The sequence below is a fragment of the Hippocampus zosterae genome, chromosome 9, assembly GCF_025434085.1.
Source record: "Hippocampus zosterae strain Florida chromosome 9, ASM2543408v3, whole genome shotgun sequence".
NCBI classification, from domain to species: Eukaryota; Metazoa; Chordata; class Actinopteri; order Syngnathiformes; family Syngnathidae; genus Hippocampus; species Hippocampus zosterae.
In genome coordinates this window covers 25,300,025-25,322,427 of record NC_067459.1, presented here as the reverse complement: position 1 = coordinate 25,322,427, position 22,403 = coordinate 25,300,025, and the positions used below count along the sequence as shown (strand labels likewise).

Genomic DNA, 22,403 nt, shown 5'->3' with positions numbered 1-22,403 from the left:
TGCTCCATTGCTCCAATTGCGGCGATGGCTGTTTGAAAGTGCTTCAGAAATACTCTTGACTTGACATCAGAACATATTAAGGCTCATATCAAGAACCATTTCTTGGTAATAATCAGTGTCATGGTGGTCCACTCGCCTGCCTTGGACGCCGGCACTGTTGGAATCAGTTCCAGCTCAGCGATGTCTTGAATGCGAAGTAGGAGTCAGCTGTCGCTCGTTTCCGTGTGTTTCTTGCGACTGGCAGGCGATCGGTTCAGGCTGTGGTCCGCCAGTCGACCCAAGTCAGCTGCCATTACACGGGGCAGCTTGACAGGCACACATTATTATTATTATTATTATTTTTCAAATTACTCACGGACGACGATAATATTGAAAAGAAGCACTACAAAATTAGAAAGTCATCCGCCTCAATTTATGAATTCTAATCCATTTCTCGACAGGCCTCCCCCGGCCTGACCTTTGCGATTGCGTCAGCAAGCCTTCCACATGACTGATGGTGTCGGGTTGATGGCCCCCTGCGCAAAGTACATTGACTTGTTTTTCAAAATTGGGCAACATTTTGTTTGCCTCGTTGGATTATTCAAGATTTCGCAAACTTGGCGCACGGGAGGAATTGATGGATTTGGCCGCTAAACAGCTCATTTCACGTGACGAAGGCTGACGTGACTCTGTGAGAGGTGGCCGACTTGAGACGGAGAGACAGCGTCCATTAATCAGGCCCTCCAGCCCTCTCGCCCGCCGGATGCTCCCGCGGAATGGACATCTGTGGCCAAGAAATGAGCCTTGAAAGTGAAATTAACGAGCGCGTTGGTGAGATAATTACAGGGAACCAAATTATCGATCAGCGCAGCAAAGTCTTCAGAGCGTCTGACCCGCGAAGCCTTGCGTCGTTGTCTGAAAATATGGCGAGTGAGGTCATACAACGCCAAATGTGTTCTCGCCCTAATCGCCATCCCCGGGAGATTGTTTGAAATGTGCCTTCAAATAGGGCCTGGAAGCGCAAATGTGAGGGAGAAAATGGCGTCCGCTATGAGGAACAAATCCAACGGTTGCACATGCTTTGTCGCCGTTTAAATGAGAAGGCATGTTGTCACCGTTGAGCAATATTCATATTCTCTTGACGGAGAGAAGCATTTTTTAAAGACCTCGCTTTGACGAATAGTAATAATAATAAGAAGAATACATTTTATTTCAAAGCACCTTTCAAGACACCCAAGGACACTCTACAATAGCAAAAAAACACAAAACAATACGGGGCTCTTGTGTGGGATCGGGGGGGCTTGTTCATTTCTAATAGATCCTTGACCTTTGCAGATCCAAGGCAGCCTTCTGACACGAGTCCTTTGTGGTCACGTCCGCCGCCCGGGCTCATGGAATGCAAATTTCATGTCACCACATCAAATGGCACGTTGATCAAAGGTCAGCCCTCCTTTCTGTAGGTGTTTGAGATCAAAATTTCTATTTCATCTCCAGCTGTCAAGGGCTGTTAGAGCTCAAGCGCAAAAGATGGACGGAAGGAAATGAGAGTTGGAGAGTTAGTAGGAAAAGAGAGGAAAATCAACTGCTTAAGACTTGGGGGGATGATTGTGTGTGTGTGAGCTGATGAGGAAACCAGCCCTTGACTTGTGCCGTTGGACAGCCCAAGGAGCAAAGACGATGTGAATTTCCACCACCCCTTGTTTATTCTCAACAAAAAAAAAATATCAATTACTTTCTAACCTTGTTGATTTTGACCGAGCCACTCAAAGGAAATTGGCACGGAGCAACAATTTTGTTTTCAAACCACTATCTGAAGCCAACCCATCATCAAACCAGCCAAGAATGTACCTCGCTTAAAGTCATCGGGCTGAGCTCCTCAGATCACCAAGCAAAGAAAATTGATGGATGGATGGATGATCAATATTGTATGCCTTTGTCGCAATCGTTGTCTATAATGTTACTAATGAATACCCTTGTGCTTACACACGTGAGGAACGGATTTCATGTTCAAACGTTTGCCTGCTATACAGTTTAGCGTTGATGGCCCTTCAATGCAAAACTAAATGTAAGGATTTTGCCCCTGGTTAAGTTAAATTGCAATCAAATCACTTATTGCACTGACTTTTTCCGTGATATTACAGTACAGTATACAGAATATGTACAGTGCAGGACTCTCAACGGCGAATGCACCAATGTGTATCATGTTCTCATTTAGCCAATCGTTTTTTTAATTTTGCCCTATTTTAGATAGAAAGGTTGTGATTGGCTGTTACGCCGGCTTCCCTGCGTCCGATTGGATCGTACTTGTTTCCGGGGCTCCGCCGTGCACCCTGACGTGTTTCGGTCTGCCCTGCTGAGACAGACTGGAGAGAATGGCTGCCAGTGCAGGTTAGCGAAAAAAATCTTCATCGTTTCATGTACTAATCAGACGTACAGAACACGGTCAAGTTATATACTGTGCGGCTGTATACCTCTAGACATTACTGTCAATGTGTGACATGTTGTGTTCTTGTTAAAGGAGACCGTGTTGTAAACGACTCCTCAAGAGTGTTTGAGTGTCGCTAGCTTGGCTTTGCGGCTAACGTTAGCCGCTGTGGCTAACCGTCGGCCGGTTAGCTTGCTACCTACAGCTGATTGTGTAAACACTTGTTCGTGACTCCAGACAAAGCGTAGAAAGTTCAGGCGGTCGCGTCGTTCAGCGCCACTAATGACATACACACCGCCTCTTATGTTCCGTTGAAGCCGAATTTAGGTCGGGGCTCGAAGCATCTGAAGTTTTTTGTTTAATCATTGAATTCGATCTGGTGAAGCTTGAGGGATGGCATGCTAAATATTAGCGTGGGGGCTGCCGTTTGCTAAAAGTTCAGCGTGGATGTTGATCAAGGAACGTTCATAACTTATCGCCTCGGCTTTTAATCAACAGCGACCGCCTATGACGTGACTTGTGATGGTAATTGGAAAAGTTGTAGTTCAGCCAAGGTAGCGTCCTTCCTCCCCCCACCAAAGTCTTCGGCGAATTCAGTCGGCGAGCTAGCTACCATCCGCCGCTGTGTTTTGCAATCCGCTCAGTTCAAGTCTTTGTCCTGTCAAGTTGCAAGCGTTGCTCAACACGAGGTGTGTGTTGTGAACGGCCCCCTCCCCCAATAAATATGAGATCACAATAGTCAGGCACGGTTTCCCTTTAGATTCCACCAACGTGGCTCTACTCGTGTGACAAGAAACGTGTTTACAAATGGCATTACCTTAGGGAAAACTGTTGAACCCTAAAATGGGTAGAGATCTTTGGGTAGAGACCCCTCATAGAGCAACACAACCAGTTTACCTTTACAAAACACACAATGACTGTGTTCCTGGAAATATATCCAAGGTCCTGAAATTTCACTCTTAAATCTTCATACAGATTCCCATTACTTACTAGAATGTGATGTGTATGATTTTTTTGTTTGTTTTAGTGAAACGTTTTTTTTGCAAACACATCTCCAAAGTTAAGCTGTGTATCATTTTCTGTTTTCTGTCTTTTATTGAAATAATGAATATAAAGTAAAGTGCACAATACAAACTGCATGTTCAATCTTAGACAGCAAATATTTTCTCAATTTGCAACGAGAGCGCTTGCAATGTTGAATCGGAGTGCGTTGTCTTGGAGCGGTTCATAAATGCCTCCGGGTTAGATGCAAGAAATTGGTCCATAATGGAATTATGGGGCAGTAGTGGTATACTCTCTGTATGAAGACCAAATTCTACAGGTAAGAATGCATTAATAAGGGTTAGGAAACACCACTTATCACTGAATTGATTGGAAATGCCATTGATTGATATATTGCAACATGTTTTTTTGGGAGGGGAGAAGAGGCGGAGGGTGGGGGGGGGGTGCGCGTCTTATCCGGTTGGTGGGCCTATAACGCCGTTTTGTTTCTTGCAAGATGCCGTGCTGATCTTTAATGCCTTCTTTGTCTGCGTTTAGAGGTAGGGAAGCTGTTACAAGTTCAGAATGGGACGCCTCCAAGCACCAACTACAATGGGGTAGATGCTGTACACGCCTGCAATATCCTTCAGCAACTTAAAGCTTTGTACGATGAAGCTCAGCTCACAGACATTGTCGTAGAAGTGGACCACGGCAAGACCTTCTCGTGTCACCGGAATGTTCTTGCCGCAATCAGCCCCTATTTTAGGTACGAACTGGTTACAGTCGTGTAAGTAAATAAAACACACACACACGCACATGGGCCATTCTCTCATGTTAGCAATAACATATGCTGGAAGAAGAGTTGAGGTTGTGAGCGTGAATCTGGGTGCAGTCTTTGCATGAGAATTGAGGACTTTGCTTTCTTCCCCTGTTACTAGGTCCATGTTCACAAGTGGCCTTACAGAGAGCAGCCAACGGGAGGTCAGAATTGTTGGGGTGGAATCGGAATCTATGCACCTTGTCTTAGACTATGCCTACACGTCCAGGGTCACGCTCTCCGAGTCCAATGTCCAGGCCCTGTTCACCGCAGCCAGCATTTTCCAGATACCCGCCCTGCAGGACCAGTGTGCCCAGTTTATGATTAGCAGGCTTGACCCCCAGAACTGCATCGGGGTTTTCATGTTTGCCGATGCCTACGGACACCAGGAGCTAAAGGAACGCTCTCAAGACTACATACGCAAAAAGGTCAGTTGAACCCAGCTTGTTGATCATCATTAGCATTAGCATAAGGCTGGGCAAACACGATCTAGCACGATCCTGGTGAACTGAAGCAAGGCTTTTATTTAAAAAAAAAAAAAAAAAAAAGACAATATCATGAATGAACTATTCATTCATTCATTCATCTTCCGAGCCGCTTGATCCTCACTAGGGTCGCGGGGGGGGCTGGAGCCTATCCCAGCTGTCTTCGGGCAGTAGGCGGGGGACACCCTGAATCGGTTGCCAGCCAATCGCAGGGCACACAGAAACGAACAACCATTCGCACTCACACTCACACCTCGGGACAATTTAGAGTGTTCAATCAGCCTGCCACACATGTTTTTGGAATGTGGGAGGAAACCGGAGCACCCGGAGAAAACCCACGCAGGCCCGGGGAGAACATGCAAACTCCACACAGGGAGGCCGGAGCTGGAATCGAACCCAGTACCTCTGCACTGTGAAGCCGACGTGCTAACCACTGGTCTACCGGGCCGCCTGAATGAACTATTGGCTCTTTTTTAAAATTGAATCAACAGTTTTTATTTCTTACATTCAAATTGTTTACTGCAGCAAACTTTTCAAAGTTCTCCTCAAAGTTAGCTCGATTAGCTTAGCATTTAGCGTGGCTTCTCTGTCTTTTCTCGTCATCCCTTGGAGAGTATGACACTTGTCGGAAATCGTTTGCCGCCACACCGGCTAATGATTAGCGACTTAGGAGTGGCTCCACAACGTGTTTGGGTGCGGCAGTAAGCAGCCCAAGTTGTTGCTACCAAGCTGCTTCTGCCCAAGTAGCCCCCCCTCGACCTCTTGACTACCCGCAGTCGGTAACGTGAGCACCTGTGACAAGTACTCATGTAAGTGTGTGCGGTTCACCGCCTTAAATTGTGTCCTTGTTGGTTTTTTTCCCCCCTTGTGCTGCAGTTCCTGTGTGTTTCAAGAGAGCAAGAGTTTCTCCAGATGACCAAGGAGCAGCTGGTCAGCATTTTGAACAATGACGACCTCAACGTGGAGAAAGAAGAGCACGTATACGACAGTATAATCCGCTGGCTGGAGCACGACCGGAGTGGCCGCGAGGCCCACCTGGCCGAGGTGTTTTCCCAGTGCATCCGTCTGCCTTTGCTGGACGACGCCTTCCTCAGTCGCATACCCGCGCCCTTTGCGTGCGCCCTTTCCCTGTCGAAAGACCCCGTCGAGGCCAAAGCCCGCCTCGCTGGCACCAACGGTTGCTCCCAGCGCCTGGGAATGACCGCGTCCGAGATGGTCATCTGCTTCGACGCCGCTCACAAACACTCAGGGAAGAAGCAGACGGTACCTTGCCTGGACACGGCCACGGGGAGGGTGTTCAAGCTGTGCAAACCGCCCAATGACCTCCGAGAGGTCGGGATCCTGGTGTCCTCGGAAAATGACATCTACATCGCCGGGGGCTACCGACCCAGCAACAGCGAGGTGTCCATCGACCATCGGGCGGAGAGCGACTTCTGGCAGTACGAGCATGCGGGAAATCGCTGGCTGCCGCACGCGCCTCTTTTGCGGGCCAGAATTGGCTGCCGGCTGGTGCACTGCTGCGGGAAGCTCTACGCGCTGGGTGGCCGCGTGTACGAAGGCGACGGTCGAAACGCGTTAAAGTCTGTCGAATGCTACGACGCCAGGGACAACTGCTGGACGGCCGTCAGCCCCATGCCGGTGGCCATGGAGTTTCATAGCGCCGTCGAGTACAGAGATCGGATCTACGTCCTCCAAGGTAGGCTAAAGCCGTCTTAGTCAAAGGCATATTTTTTTTTTTGTCAAAACACTCACAGTGCAGCGTGGCTCACGTGTGAGATTGAGATTTTCTCAAGCTCTGACTTGCTTTTCCATAAAACACTGCGAGCGGGGGTGAAACTGTGAAAATTTACTCTTGCAGCTGCCCACAAACCCAATTCCAACGTGGCCGCGACGAGGTGTTAGATGAAAATAAAAAAAACCTGAATACTTGAAAATCATGTTCAACTTATCTTGAATCGTATACACTCAAAAGACAAGATAACTCGTGTTCAGACTGATCAACTTTATTGTTTTTTTTAGCAAAGGCGATGTGACACGGTGGTAGGCGGGACTCTTTTGGATCAAGTTGCAGTGACAAAATACAAGGTTGACGATTGGCTCGAAACGCTCAAGTTGGATCTGTTCAAATATGAAATATCTCGTCTTGGGTTCAATGAAATGTAGGTTGCAAGTCATTGCATTTTGTTTTTAGTGCCAGGTCTAGAAATCCTGAAATAATCAAGTCCATTTGATGTGTGTAAGTGTATTTGATGTGTCGCAAACGAGGCGCCGCTGTGCAAAACTATCTTAGAATTTGAAGGCTTCCAAATAAGCAAGGAGACGCTCGCTGTACTCCCGACAAATCGTGAAAAATCGTTGAAATCTTGATGTGGCCCAAAATGGTTGCGTGCTCACGGGATGGGCGGTAGGACGGTCGAAGATTCGGTCAAATGGCGTCCGTTGAAAACTCCAAATTGCCTTCCCCTTGTCCGCAGGTGAATATTTCTTCTGCTTTGACCCTCGCAAGGACTACTGGAGTCACCTCTCCCCGATGAGCATCCCTCGGAGCCAAGGTCTGGCCGCCCTCTACAAGAACTGCATTTACTACATCGCCGGCATCTGCAAGAATCACCAGCGTACGTTCACGGTGGAAGCCTACGACATCGAGAGGAACAGCTGGAGCCGCAAGCGCGACCTGCCCTTCGACCAGGCCACCAGCCCGTACATCAAGGCCATGCCGCTGCAAGGCAAGCTGCACCTGTTTGTGCGGGCCACGCAGGTCATGGTGGAGGAGCACGTGTTCCGCACCAGCCGCAAGAACTCCCTTTACCAGTACGACGACCAGGCGGACGCGTGGACCAAAGTCTACGAGACGCCCGACCGCCTCTGGGATTTGGGCCGCCATTTTGAATGCGTGGTGGCCAAACTCTATCCGCAGTGTCTGCAGCGGGTGCTCTGATGGGGGCTTTTCGGTCGCTCGCGTGAAGCGAAATCTGCGAGGCGGAGGCGTGGTCCCGCCTGGTCTTGCCGTACCTTCTCGGCCTTGCGCCACAAAGACCTTTTGTTTTTTTTTTGAATATGTCTTAAGCCGTCGAACCTTTTGGCTTTGACAAGATCAAAACCGGGGTGCTTTGAAAGATTGCAGTATTCCCCTCCCGCCCCCGACCCGCCCGACAGCGCCAACGACCCACACCGAGGCTTGCTCTAGAAAAGCGTCCAATGAATCGTAAGTGCAATTACTCAACTTGTTTTGCTTCTTGTTGAGCCACGCTGTTTTCAGTTGTTTTGCGGCGCATAGCCGAGGTTCCACAAGAAGCATGCGTGTACGCGGCGTGCGCTCTGGAGATATGAATGCGACATCTCAGCAGAAAGTCAGATTCTATATAGACCTATATAAATAGATCAACTATATATATTCATACGGGTAATATGAATAGCATTGTTCATTAGTCATTTGCTGACTCTGAGGGTTGTGTGCGTACACCCCCCCCCCCCACCCCAACCACCTCTCCTCAGAGTCAAATCTCTGAAGCTTCTTATTTTGAGGAGTAGTTGTGATTTCCCGTGTTTTTCTTTTTTTTTTGTATGCTATTTGTGCGTCCTCTCCTCTTCCTCCACAAGTGTCGGCGTGGCTTCTGAGCAATTTTCACGTTTTTGTTTTGGAAGATTCCAGTTGCATGGGGGGGCTTGTGCCTCCCACCCTTTCAGTTGGTGTCCATTTTGTGTCACACACACACACACACATGAAGACAACTTGTGATGTGTCATGTTGGAATATTCCCTCTCCACATTGGAGAAATGACAAGAGTGAACTTTGTGTCAACACTAAGTGGGAAGTTCAGACCAACGACCAGGTTTACCTCAAGAGACTTCAGAGTTATTCCACGAGGAGGAGAAAGAGAGAGAAAAAAAGGACATTTCTGGACATTTTGAGTTAACGAGGCGGCAACGGCATTGATCCGCGTATGGCTCGCTCCGGAGCGTCAGTTACAACCGGATGTAAGCAGGCGAAAACGGCCTACTCCGAAAATGCAAAAACGGCATTTGAGGTCTTTGTCATTACAGAGCTGGATGTGGGAAAGGGTTTCGTTGTAGCAATAATTGTCGGAACTGTGATGAGGCTACATGTCTTGATATGACCTCCGTGAAAGTGCGTCGATTGTTTGCCTGCGCTTGTCTGGCATTGAACATCGCACGCGTTCCACCGGAGCACGGGCGCAGGCTTGAATTGCGAGGAGAGCCATCGGACTCTTGACGCGCTCCTCCTCGATGAACGATATGGGAAAACTCTTCAGCATTGCACTGACTCGCTCTCACTTCAACTGTCCCGAAACGCAGGCTCGTTTAGCAGAAGCGCCGCTTGGGAAAAGGCCATGAATCCGTCTCGACGTACGTGCCACCGCCGGCGGACTAACAGTTGGTGCTGCTTTCATTTTGATTTTTGTTTTTTGACAATCTTTTCTCAGAAGTAAGACCGCAGCCAAGTGGCGTTTCTCTGCCCGCGTGACATTTTCAGTACATTACTGTCGATTCCTGTGTCATCTTTGCACTACAACACAAGAGTGGCCCGCACTCGGCAGCATTATTACAATCGCCCGCCCCCCCACACACGATCCCCCACAAAATTAATAAGACTTGCAAACAAAGCATTCATGAAAAAAAGAATTTGACACCACCGTGAAATGAAAACCGCAGGCGCGGACTTTCGCGGCTCCCTTGCAGAGTTGATGTTAAAGCTTCACTCACACAATTTACAGTTGGCAAGCGAGCTAGGAGGAATTCTCAGGATTTCTACTGAAACAGTACTGTATTGTTCATTTTTTTTTGCTCATGTGTATTATACTGTACTATAGGTTTGCTGTACTTGCACAGTTTTTAAACTTCAGTTTCTTTTACAACTTGAAAAATAGATTTTTTGTTTTTGTTTTTTTTTTGTTTTGGTTGTTGTTGTCTTCAGTGGCGTTTCCCACTTTTTTTGTTGTTTCCTATTTAGTTATGGTAGATTAAACCTGTTCCGAGAAGATTGCCTGCACCAGTAATACAGTTGAATTGGACCCCCCCCACACACACACACACACTATAGTACAGGACCGTCTCACCAGCATTGTGCATAAATAAACTACTTTTGAAACACCAGTCATGAATGACAGTCCAACAAGCTAAGAATGCAACAATAAGTTGAAGCGTCCACGGCCCTGGGCTGCAATACAAAAGCTCATCTCATCAAGTGTGTGCCCCCCCCCGCGTCCAGGTGCTATTTTACTCCTTTTCTCCACTTTGCTGGTTTGTCTTTTTTGGGTTATGGTTTCTAGTGGTTCGTTGAGCTCAACTGTGAAATTCACGTTGCACATAACTTGAAAATAAAACAATTGAAAGTGACCAAGTCCGTTCCTTCTGTCCTCGGTGGACTGCCGATCGGCGCCGTTGTTCAATCCAGCTTCTTTCACCTTTAGACAGCTGGCCAAAATCAAACCTTTCCTCTCACATGAACACTTTGAGACAGTAATTCTTGCTTTTGTCACATCCCGGCTCGATGACTGCAATGCCCTTTACTTTGGAGTCAGCCGGTCCTCCATCAAGCGCCTTCAGCTGGTCCAGAATGCCGCTACTTGCCTCTTGACAGGTACTCGTAAGAGGGAGCACATAACTCCTACTCTGGCATCCCTTCACTGGCTCCCCATTCATTTTAAGACTTATTTTCAAGATCCTCCTCTTTGTTTTCAAATCTCTGAATAATCTGGCGCCACCTTACCTCTCTGAGCTCTTCCGCCCCTACACACCTGCCCGGCGCCTCAGGTCTGTGGACCAGACATTTTTAGAAGTACCAAGAACTAAACTGAGGCTCAGAGGGGATGGAGCGTTTTCTGTTGCTGGTCCCTCTCTCCCACTGAACATTGAGCAAGCCTCCTCGCTGGCCATCTTCAAAGCCCTCCTCAAAACTCACTTGTATTCTTTGACATTCGACTCGGCATGACTTAGATTTGTTCTTGGTTTTACTGTGTGGTGCTTTCTATCGCCTTTATTACCGATTTGTCTTACTGTTTATTGTGCATGTTAAATTGCTCCATGTACAGCACTTTGTATGCAGCGATGGCTGTTTGAAAGTGTGCTCGAGAAATACTCTTGACTTGACTTAGCTGCTGACGTAGGCCTCCACGCTGTTTGCGTCATTCTTATGATTATTTTGACTTCGCGCAGTCGTCCACGAACGAGCAAAATTAAGGAGTGCAAGTGATTGATAACTGTTTTCAAATCGAAGGCGTAACATTAAAAACACGCGGTTAGGGAAATAAATCCTCACGCACGGCTACCGTAACTGTGCGCGCGGTAGCCGCCAGCCTGCCAGCCTCCTCGCCCCCCCCCCTCCCCGGTAAACACGTGACCCGCAGAGCAGACCCAAGTTTTGCCGAACTCCTTCCCCGAACGAGGCTCTTAACAAAAGGTAAGTCCTCACGAAGCCGACATATGTTTTTCTTTGACGCGAAAGTGCTGCTTGAAACGGTGTAAAATGCAAGTTCATATTTACTTGCTCTCGCGCCGATACGTCAGGACCAAGCGTTTCACATCGTCAGTTAAGATTACCAGAGTGTGGAACCACTTTTTTAGTTTCCCGAACTATATGTGTAGAATTCGTATGAATGCTTAAAAACGTGGCGGTGTAACACGAGAAGTTTCAGTAGCCTTCGATCGCGCTCCGTTTTACGCGGTGACTGTTCTTACGTCAGAGGTTGGACTCTACTGTACTCGGAGTGGCTGAGTCCGTAAGTCTTCACACACAAGTGAAAGCCGCCTCGTGTCCGCTCTTTGCCCTCATCAGTAAGACAAAACTTGGACGAGTGCTCCGCGACAAATACAAGTGAGTAAGAATTGCGCGGTTTCACTTTTTAAATCGACACACGCGTGATGCAAGGCAGGTCGACTGTTACCAAAGTTCTCTACCGGTGGTTCGTACACCGAATTCATGCGGAACAACATCGCCTGGGTAAATTCTCGCAAGCTGTTGCTCCATTGTTAAAAAAAAAAGAAGAATAAAAAGAATCCGCTTGCTGCTCTCAATGTCGTTTGGGAGAAATGAACCAGTCAACTCCTACGAATCAAGTGCTAGCTAAGTGCATTCAATCACGACTCGTACTCGTAAACAGCTGTCCTGTAAGTATGCCGATTTTCCCCCCCCCTCATGTGCCGGAAAGTCACCGGTAGTTGACGTCAGTACCGGTAGATGGCAAATATTTGACTTCACCTTACTTCTTCTGGTGTCTACAAAGGCCGAAGCGAGCTAACCGAGGACTTTGACTTTCCGCTCTCATTAGGACCATGTCCCCAGCGCCGGCCACCCGTGAGCAGGACTTGAAACCGCCAGACGGCGGCTGGGGTTGGATGGTGGTGATGGGGGCGCACATCTCCATCGGCTTTTCCTACGCGACGCCCAAAGCCTTGTCCATTTTCTTCAAGGATATCCAGTTGGACTTGCAAGCCGGCTACAGTGAGATCGCGTGGATCTCTTCCATCATGTTAGCGGCCATGTATGCCGGAGGTGAGTTGACTCGCTCGGGCGCCGCAACGCGACCCTTCGGACTGATATGAAGAAGTTGGCGGCAAGTTTGAAAGTGACGATGAAGTCGCGCGTTTTGGGAGCGACATTGCAAGATTTTTACGCTGAGGGAGTTTGGATGCTTGGGCGGAGATGCGAAAATGTCGTCAAAGTCCTTGTACTGAAAAAAAAATCACTTTATTATTTATTGATTGACCCTCGTTTCGAGCAAAAAAATTGAAGTGATTTGAGGCCAATCGCTATATTTGGCCATCCCTAAGCGGCCACGACACGTTATCCCCGTGAAGATTCTCCACCGGGCATGAAATTGCCGTCGCGTGAGCTCCTTGGGACATGTCAAATTGATAAGTGACTCCACATGACTGCGTGCATTCTTCAGCTTTCAAGTAAGGAGGCCGTAAGGAGGCTCGCTCGTTCATCCATCCATTCCTTTTTCTTACCTGAGACTCTGACGAAAAGTGAAATAAGTCAAAATATTATAAAGAGTGCGATAGAAATGAAAACAAATATTGTGAGCGCAGAACCCATTCACATGCGCAACTAGGCCTTATTTCCTATTTTTTTTTTCTTTGAAAGAGCTCGGCGCATGTCAAAATGAAAGCGAGAATCAGTCGACCGCGTTTTTATTTTTTATTTTTTTTGGAGAATTCATGGAGCCGTGCTCAAAGTTGGCCCATAAAAAAAAGTCTCTGCCCGCCTCGCCCGACCTCAACTTAGAGAGGCCAAACCGGTGAAATGTGGGCCCGATCTGCATTTTGTGAGTCGAGTTTGCGGCCTCCGTCAATGTTGTACTTTATTTTTTTTCTTTTCATTCTTAAAGCCAGCTTGCGATGTTGTTGGACTTCCTCCGTACTGGCAGCGAAGCGTTTGCCTTCGATTTATTCTCTTCAGATGGTTAAATCGTGCATCAGCAACCGCGAGAATCAAGAACGGTCATGGTGATGACAACGGACGCCATTTTCTCTCCTCATAATTGCGCAGGACCAGTGAGCAGCGCGTTGGTCGATCGCTATGGCAGCCGACCGATCGTCATCCTGGGGGGCCTGATGTGCGGGGGCTCCATGGTCGTCGCTTCCTTCGGGAACTCCATCGTTTACCTTTACTTGTGCATCGGCGTCACTGCAGGTACGCTCCAATGCTCCTGTTTTCAACATTTGATTTTATTGTTGGCTTCTATGAGCCCCCCCCCCCCCCCACCCCCCTCAGAGCCCCTGACGCCCAGTGGAACCTCGCATCGACATTTTCACCCCTGTCGCGGTCACATTTCCAAGTTTTGATTTCACTTGGCAACTGCACCAAACAGTGTCATGGACCAACTGAAAGAGGAACGGGCGAGGATAATTGTTTGTCAGGACCCCCCCCCCCCACTCCCCCATCACTGTGGGGGCTCTGTCATACACCATAGCAGAGGTCAACTCAATACTGGTTACTTGAATGGTGGGCATTGTGAAGCAAGGTGTTTGTCATGCTTTGGGTACGTGACGTCCTTTGGCCCCCCCCCCCCCATTTTTTTTTTTTTGCTTTTTGAGGCGATCGCTTTTTGTTCACGGGTGCTTTCAGGGTGCCCGTTCCAGCGACTGAGGGGAGGCAGCCGTGTGTTCAAAGTGGAGCATGACCAGGACTGTGCTTAAGCCGCCCCCCCCCCACCCCCAAGGGTCCCGCAAAGCATGGCATAAAGTGGCCCGCCGGTGTGCTACTCAGCCTTTTTATCCAGGTTGTCCCGTGGGCCTTCTTTAGCGGCTCATTACCCAACCAAGGACAACTTTGCCGGGATGAATTTGGTCCCGCGTGTCATTTCACTCCCCCCCCCCCCCCCCCCCCCGTACTTGCACACAAATGCGACGGGGCTCTTTTCGCTTGCACGAACGGAAGCCTAAAGGTGTGGTCCTCTACGCTGCTCGGCAGTTGATGATTGAATTGGCGATGTTTGCGCAAGCTAGCTGTGTTCATGTCACCATAGGTCAGGTCCTGGCCGGGCCCCCATCCCGCACCTTTCTCACCAGCGTTCTCGGGGTTCCTCAATTCATGCGCGCAGGCGAGCGAGGGCGGCTCGCTTCCGAACGTTCCGACGAGTTTATTCCTGAACAAGGACGGATTCACACTTCACGTCAGTGGTCGCAATGCGTTGAAGGAAGGCCTCTGTGGCGCCCGCACTTAGCATAATAGCGGCGGAGGCGGGCGAAGGCCGACAGTTTTCCCTTTCAGGGGCCAAATTTTCTTGGGAGGGGACGAAAGGTGTCTTCGCCCTCCTCTGTTTTGAGAGATTTTTGTTTTTGTTTGTCCTCGCCTCTCCCCATTCCATTTTTGCTTGCCGGCTCGCCGTTTGCCATCGAGTCCTTACCGTTGAGAACGAACTGACTCGGACCAACGAGTAGAAATATTCACAGGCAAAATAATCTCTTGTCGTGGCCCTCGGAAGCAATAACATGTCCGAGTACGTTCCAGATTATAATTTTTTTTAGATTGTTTTGGCTTCAAGGGCGGCCCGGTAGTCCAGTGGATAGCACGTGGGCTTCACAGTGCAGAGGTACCGGGTTCGATTCCAGCTGCGGCCTCCCTGTGTGGAGTTTGCATGTTCTCCCCGGGCCTGCGTGGGTTTTCTCCGGGTGCTCCGGTTTCCTCCCACATTCCAAAAACATGCATGGCAAGCTGATTGGACGCTCTAAATTGTCCCTAGGTGTGAGTGTGAGTGCGAATGGTTGTTTGTCTCTGTGTGCCCTGTGATTGGCTGGCAATCGATTCAGGGTGTCCCCCGCCTACTGCCCGGAGACAGCTGGGATAGGCTCCAGCACCCCCCGCGACCCTAGAGAGGATCAAGCGGCTCGGAAGATGAATGAATGAATGTTTTGGCTTCATGCGCGCATTGATTTTCCCCCGCCCCCCTTTTTTGTCCCCACACAGGCTGCGGACTGGCCTTAAACCTGAACGCATCTCTCACCATCATCAGCAAGTATTTTCTGGCGAGGCGCCCGTTGGCCAACGGTCTGGCCATGGCGGGGAGTCCCGTTTTTTTGTGCTTCTTGGCCCCTTTCAATCAATATCTCCTGGACAAGTTTGGCTGGAGAGGAAGTTTTCTCATCCTGGGCGCGGTCATGCTGCACTGTTGCGTCGCCGGGGCCTTGATGAGACCCGTCGGGTCCCGCAATTCGCCGCCGACCAAAGCGGAGGAGCGACCCGACAGAGGCGGCGGCGGCTGCGTGGGCCGCGCCAAGAAGATCGTGGATTGGTCCTTCTTCAAAGATCGAGCGTTTGTGATTTACCTGGTCGGGAACATCCTGTTCATTTTCGGCGCCTACGCGCCCATCGTGTTCCTGTCGGCCTACGCCGTCAGTCGCGGCGTCGACCAGTACTCGGCGGCGTATCTGCTCTCCATCATGGGCTTTGTGGACATGTTTGTTCGCCCCGGCACCGGCCTGATCGCCAACAGCAAGTGGGTGCGCCCCCGAGTGCAGTACTTGTTCAGCTTGGCCGTGGTCTTCAACGGCGCCTGCCATTTACTCTGCCCGCTCATCGAGACCTACGCCTTCTTGGTGGTCTACGCCGTCTTTTTCGGCGTGGCTTTCGGCATGGTTTTCGCGCTCATCTTTGAGTGCCTGATGGATCTGATGGGACCTCGACGCTTCCCTCGCGCCGTCGGACTGGTCACCATCATCGAGTGCGTCCCCATGCTGCTGGGACCGCCCACCGCAGGTAACGGTATCGCGACCGCCGTCGCGCGATTGACGCGGTTGGGCAACTCTGTTCTTATCTCTCACGTGGCCCGGTTTGACGTGTGACATGGAGGGGAGTGGGGGCGGGGGGGGGGGGGGGGGGGGGGGTCGGATGACCTCGACTCCTCAGAAGGTTCGATTTTGGAAACCCAAAGTGTTTCCCAACCTCGATTGAGCCAAAGCGCAGATTTGATATTTTGCTGGTTTTGGGCTCAATCTCCGGGCGTCCGAAAAAAAAGGGCTTTTTTGTTCAAACGCGGACATGGCATTGGCAAAGAGAACGAGCCATTTTTAACGCTTTAGATTGGTCATTCATTCATTCATTCATCTTCCAAGCCGCTTGGTCCTCACTAGGGTCGCGGGGGGTGCTGGAGCCCATCCCAGCCGTCTTCGGGCAGTAGGCGGGGGACACCCTGAATCGGTTGCCAGCCAATCGCAGGGCACACAGAGACGAACAACCATTTGCACTCACACCGAGGGACAATTTAGAGTGTTCAATTAGCCTGCCACGCATATTTTTGGAATGTGGGAGGAAACCGGAGCACCCGGAGAAAACCCACGCAGGCCCAGGGAGAACATGCAAACTCCACGCAGGGAGGCCGGAGCTGGAATCGAACCCGGCACGTCTGCACTGTGAAGCCCACGTGCTAACCACTGGGCTACTGGGCCGCCTTAGATTGGTCACTCATTTGTTAAAAAAAAAAAAAAACATGGAGTCATCACCAATAGTGTCGATTTGGAAGAAAAATACAAAAATGAAGTCAAAATTGTCTAAAGCCGATGAAAAAAAATCAAATGGAGGTGACTTTGTTTGACGAGCTTTTTGCTTTGTCTGTTTAACGATGCTCGATCCCGTCTGCTGCCCGTCAGTGCACCATCCGCCCCCCCCCCCATCCGACGACGCCAGATGGAGCCCATTAAGGCTTTGCCAAACAAAAGCCCTCTTCATGCGCAGGGTGGCCACCGGGCAAACGTTCACCATATGACGGCTATCGCTCACGCGGCGCCGCCGCCGTCGTGACGGGTGAAGGTGCTCCAAGTTGCCCCGTTTTGGAGGGGGGAAAAAAAATGGCGTCACGAAATGCCCTCTTGGACCGTCGGAGCGTCCCGAGCTCCTTTCGCACAATTGCGCAAATGGCCCATTTGTCCTTTTTCTGCCAACTACTCGAGTGGCTGACAAAATGGCCTCCTGGGACAAAATGAACCTTTTTCTGTTTCTCCCTCGACCACGCGCTCGTTTTTATCCTGCCGAGAAGAAAAAGAAAAGCCGTGGCTTGTGACTTGAAATGCAATTTCTGATCCCCTTGCAGGGTTGCTGGTGGATCTCTTCGATGACTACCAGTACCTCTTCTTGTTGTGCGGCGCCGTGATCGCCAGCGGCGGGATCTTCCTTTTCGTCATGAACCTCTACAACTATCGCAGGCCGCAAAACGAGAGGGCCGGGCAGCCCCAGCCCAACGACCCAGCCCGGATCCAAAACGCCCTCCATCTTGACTTTTGCGCAAAGGAGTCCGCCGTGCCCGAGAGCGCGGATGGCGCCGAGCCCGCCGCGGGCGGGAAGATGCCATCCATGTCCAATCTGCATCTCCCCGTTGCAGCGGAGGAAAACGGGGGGCGCTCGCCTCCTCCCAACCGTTTTGCCCTTTAGTCGAAGGAGTCGCAATGCGGTTCGTCTTGTGGACGATTTTCATGAGCCGCAAGTCGCGGGCCAGCCTCGCCTTTCTGTCAAGTTGAAGGTTTACATTTGAAACGCGAGAAGATGATGTTTACATTTTTCAGGAGCGCTTTCCCCAGACCAAAGCGCTGCTGAGCTTGAATAATCCAATCAGATACTACGGAGCCCCAGACGTGACCTTTGCGTGACCTTTGGAAAAGGCCAAACAAGACCGCTTTGGACTACGACGGACGCACCGGGAACTACTTTGTGGGTGCCAACTACTACCTCCTGCGCATGGACTAGCACGTCGCGTGCGCAAGCTACGTACGCAGGAAGTTGCTCAGGTCACAAGCCATCGTGGCCCAGCCTCAGAAAAGAAAATGGAAGATCGTCTCATCAAGACCATTTTGGTGTTCACCTCCGCCCCCGCCCCCCCCTTTTTTTTTTCAAGCTCACAATTTTCCTCACTGGGACAGCTGCTCCTGCATCCAAATGGGCTACTTTTAAGTATCAAGTACAACTTTATCGTCCAATTTTGTTCCAAGCTCCGTTTTGAAAAGCGGGCCTTTTTGACATTGCAGCCAATGAACGTGACATTCAAAGTTTTCATGACGCACTGGATCCTAATTTGCTCTCCCGTACATTTGGAGTGTGAAACGCGTTTTTTGGTAGCAGGACACTTTGTAGTTAGCGTTTACCTCGGAGAACCGTTGGGACAGCAAGAAAACCAACGGTTTGATCGGCTATTGTCCAAGCTACTGTCACGAGGGCTCATTTGCGCTCTCTTATTTATGATACCGGAAAATGTGACATTTTGGTGAAGTAAACTGAGGCTCAGAGGGGACCGAGCCTTTTCTGTTGTTGGTCCCTCTCTCTGGAATGAGCTCCCACTGAACATTGGGCAAGCCTCCTCGCTGGCCATCTTCAAAATCCTCCTCAAAACTCACTTGTATTCTTTGGCATTGGACTCAGCATGACTTAGATTTGTTCTTGGTTTTACTGTTTGGTGCTTTCTACCGCCTTTTATGACCGATTTGTCTTCCTGTTTATTGTGCATGTTAAATTGTTCCATGTACAGCACTTTGTATGCAGCCATGGCTGTTTGAAAGTGCTCCACAAATACTCTTGACTTGATGCGGCGGGCCACATCTGGTTCCATCCGCTGGGTGAGACTTGACCGGGAAGTGAAGGCGCCCCCAAACCAACGCCATCAACAACTGCGATCCAAACCGCTTTGCATTTTGGGCACGGGCCATCATGTCCGTCACGCTCGGATGGCACAAAGCGGCGATATGAAAATGGATAATGTCCAGACGTGGTGTGTTTGATATTGTATATCAAGTGATTGCCTCTCAATCTGTGTCTGAATCCGAGCCCCCAACCCCCCCATCCCTCATTGTCTAATCAGAGGTGATAAAGCGAAGTTCAGTGTTCATGTCTTTAAATAAAATCAAATGAAGTGAAAGGCACCGAATCAACGCCATCTTTTTTTTCACCATTCTGAGGTTCAGGGACAAGTTTGGGAATGTCGGCAGCTTCAGGGCACGAGCAGGAGTTACAATTGCGCTGTTTGACTTGCAAAAGTCTCCGCACCGGGTTAAAATGCCGTTCTTTTTGTGATGTTAAAAAAAAGAAAGACTAAACTTTACAGGTGGCACGGTGGGTTACGGTTTAGAGCGCATGCCTCACAGAGCAAATGTAGAGGGTTCGATTCCCACCTTTCTTTGTAAAGTTTGCATGTTCCCCCCGCGCCTGCATGGGTTTTCTGCGGGTACTGCGGTTACCCCTCACGTTCCAAAAACATGCGTGGCAGGTTGATTCAACGCTTGTAATTTTCCCCTGAATGGTCGTTGGTCTCCATGTGCCCGGCGATTGGCTGGCGGCCAGTTGAGGGTGTCTGTCGCCTACTGCCCGAAGACAGCCGGGATCGGCTCTGACGCATCGCGCGAACCTCCTGAGGATCAGGGGAGGTGAGGCGTTTTTAGCCGAAAAAAACGACCATGTATAGTAAGGCATTTTTTGACCGAAAAAAAACGACCATGTATAGTAAGGCGTTTTTAGTCGAAAAAACCCGACCATGTATAGTAAGGCGTTTTTAGCCGAAAAAAATGACCATGTATAGTAAGGCATTTTTTGACAGAAAAAAACCGACCATGTATAGTAAGGCGTTTTTAGCCGGAAAAAAACGACCATCTATAGTAAGGCGTTTTCAGACGAAAAAAAACGACCATGTATAGTAAGGCATTTTTTGACCGAAAAAAAACGACCATGTATAGTAAGGCATTTTTTGACCGAAAAAAAACGACCATGTATAGTAAGGCGTTTTTAGTCGAAAAAACCCGACCATGTATAGTAAGGCGTTTTTAGCCGAAAAAAACGACCATGTATAGTAAGGCGTTTTCAGACGAAAAAACCGACCATGTATAGTAAGGCGTTTTTAGCCGGAAAAAAACGACCATCTATAGTAAGGCGTTTTCAGACGAAAAAAACCGACCATGTATAGTAAGGCGTTTTTAGCCGAAAAACAAGACCATGTATAGTAAGGCGTTTTTATGTGAAAAAAAACGACCATGTATACGCCTTACTATACATGGTCGTTTTTTGGGCTAAAAACGCCTTACTATACATGGTCGTTTTTTTTCACATAAAAACGCCTTACTATACATGGTCGTTTTTTTTTTCACATAAAAACGCCTTACTATACATGGTCGTTTTTTTCGGCTAAAAACGCCTTACTTATACATGGTCGTTTTTTTCGTCCAAAAACGCCTTACTATACACGGTCGTTTTTTTTGGGCTAAAAATTTCGACCAAAAACGCCTGACTATACATGGTCGTTTTTTTCGTCTAAGAACGCCTTACTATACACGGTCTTTTTTACAAGAAGCGAACTCTGATTGAGAAGAATGACGCGAACGGAGTTCCTCCGGCGGCGGGAGTCCTGAAATGTCTCCCTGGATCTGAATGAAGAAAACCCCGCTGTCATCTCTCATTCCGAACAGCGTGACCTCGTCTTTGGTGAGCTGCTTCTCCGGCATCAGACTGCAATGCGGGCGGGCCGCCCCCCCGGCAAGTGATTGATGACATTTTTTTTCAGGAGCAACGTCGAACCAGAGCCAGTAATTGGCACAGCGCTTTGTGTTTCTTTTTCTTTTTTTTTGTCCTCATTATTTCTCATCCTACAGCTGGGATAGGCTCCAGCACCCCCCACGACCCTAGTGAGGATCAAGCGGCTCGGAAGATGAATGAATGAATGAATGAATGAATGAATATTTCTCATCCTCGGTGCGTTTGATTTCCGTCCCTCCTCACCCACCGGCAAAATGACTTCAAAAAGCCACGGCGGCAGTCCGGTGGGTTGAACGTCTCAGGCCCGCAGAAGAATGACGCGGATTCGCCAGGAGAGGTCAGTGGTGCGCCGCTGATCAAGTGAAGGCCCGTTTTTCACATGTCCCTTCCATGAGGGTCGTTTGCGAACGTCAGCCGTCGCATCCCAGTTGGGATGGCGGTCCGAGGTAGTCGTCGGACGCTTGCGGTGACTGAGAATAAAGAAGCGGCGCCCCTAAAGGGATTAAGCGGCCGCAAGATCCCAAAACCACATTTGACCCGCATCATGCCGACATCATCCCTTGAAAGTCGTACGGTATTTAAAAATCACCAGCGCCAAGTGTTCTTTCTCTTCTGGTGTGCGTGGCTTGCGGCGGGCATCGCGCCTTTGCCCTTCCTCCTCTCCTCTGCGAATGACCGGAGCCATTCTGGGCTATGGGGGGGGGGGGGGGGGGGGGTCGCTCTTCCCTCACTCTGTGTCATTTCCAGGCCAGCGGGCCCCGGGGGTCCCCTGCCGCGCATAACGCGTTGGCTCTGTCCCCGACGTCGACGTCACATCCGTGGACACGGATCATCTGGAGCGTCTCGGTGTGTGTGTGTGTGTGTGTGAGCAGAGTGATGCTCCAACATGCACTACCGTGTGTGTGTGCTTAACTTCCCGCTGTAAAAATTCTCAGTCTCAGTGGAGACAAAGTGCAAGAGAGAAGCATTCCATCATATTCGTACTGTCAGCACAAAGACAAAGTGCTGCCCGGTGGGCAAACGCGGCGGGTCGCGGCTGACACACACCCACACACATACAAAGCGCATACGTACGGCGCAGTTGAATGGTCCGTCAGCTAAATAGACACAAGCGCGGAAAATGCGGGCTGGCTCCAGCTGTCCAGAGTGCCCTTGGCATGATCTTCAGGCCTGGCCACTATTCATGGGCACAGGGGAGACGCACGACACCCTCCCCCATTCCGGGCCACACACACACACAGTCCGTCACTGACCTCTGCCGTTTGAGTACTGCGCCCCCGCATCAGGGCTCCTGCTGTCGTGTGGTGCCAAGCGCTGCCGCCCGTGTGCCCGGTTGGGTCTTCATCGATCTGAGCGGATCGGGCCACTTTTTGCTCCACGTCGAGAATAGCCCCATCAGCAGTTTACAAACAAGACTTTTTGGCAAGGCGGTCGGCCGGAGCAAAACCTCAAAGTCACATCCGAAATGGTCAAACGCTCGATTCTTTCGTTTGGACCAGAAGATTGAAACAAGTTCATGATGGCAAGATGAGACGATGCCTCCGGAGAGGGCGGGAGGGACAAGTCATCCGTTGTTGCCACTCCGGCAAGGCGGAAGGGCTCCGTCGCGTGAGGCCAGTCGGGGGAAATCACGGCCCAGTCAAGAAGTCTTGCCGTATTCATCAATCACACCTCGGACACGGAGGAAAAATGAGCTCAAGTCCTCTGGGTGTCAGATGCCGAGTGTCACCGAGAGGCCCCCCCTCCCGC

The 22,403-nt window shown here is 49.9% G+C and overlaps 2 protein-coding genes across 6 annotated transcripts; both read left to right on the top strand.

Annotated features, from left to right (window-relative positions):
* Positions 1 to 1,324: 1,324 nt before the first annotated feature.
* kbtbd8 (kelch repeat and BTB (POZ) domain containing 8) lies at positions 1,325 to 10,045 on the top strand. 4 transcript variants are annotated; one of them, XM_052076460.1, is made up of 6 exons: positions 1,325 to 1,419; positions 2,227 to 2,367; positions 3,944 to 4,172; positions 4,324 to 4,630; positions 5,564 to 6,383; positions 7,194 to 10,045. In XM_052076460.1, exons 2-6 carry the CDS (start codon positions 2,352 to 2,354, stop codon positions 7,574 to 7,576), a joined length of 1,755 nt encoding a protein of 584 aa, XP_051932420.1. In that variant the 5' UTR covers positions 1,325 to 1,419; positions 2,227 to 2,351; the 3' UTR covers positions 7,577 to 10,045. The 4 variants fall into 4 exon arrangements, with proteins under 4 accessions (XP_051932420.1, XP_051932418.1, XP_051932419.1 ...); XM_052076458.1 differs by having other exon boundaries at positions 1,329 to 1,419; positions 7,162 to 10,045; XM_052076459.1 differs by lacking the exon at positions 1,325 to 1,419 and having other exon boundaries at positions 3,944 to 4,151; positions 7,162 to 10,045.
* A 1,002-nt stretch (positions 10,046 to 11,047) lies between these two features.
* LOC127607794 (monocarboxylate transporter 2-like) lies at positions 11,048 to 17,916 on the top strand. Of its 2 annotated transcripts, none has more exons than XM_052076464.1 (5): positions 11,048 to 11,108; positions 11,977 to 12,200; positions 13,200 to 13,343; positions 15,120 to 15,908; positions 17,239 to 17,916. In XM_052076464.1, the coding sequence occupies exons 2-5, from the start codon at positions 11,981 to 11,983 to the stop codon at positions 17,574 to 17,576; spliced, it is 1,491 nt and encodes a 496-aa protein (XP_051932424.1). In that variant the 5' UTR covers positions 11,048 to 11,108; positions 11,977 to 11,980; the 3' UTR covers positions 17,577 to 17,916. The 2 variants fall into 2 exon arrangements, with proteins under 2 accessions (XP_051932424.1, XP_051932425.1); XM_052076465.1 differs by lacking the exon at positions 11,048 to 11,108 and adding an exon at positions 11,330 to 11,522.
* Positions 17,917 to 22,403: the final 4,487 nt, after the last annotated feature.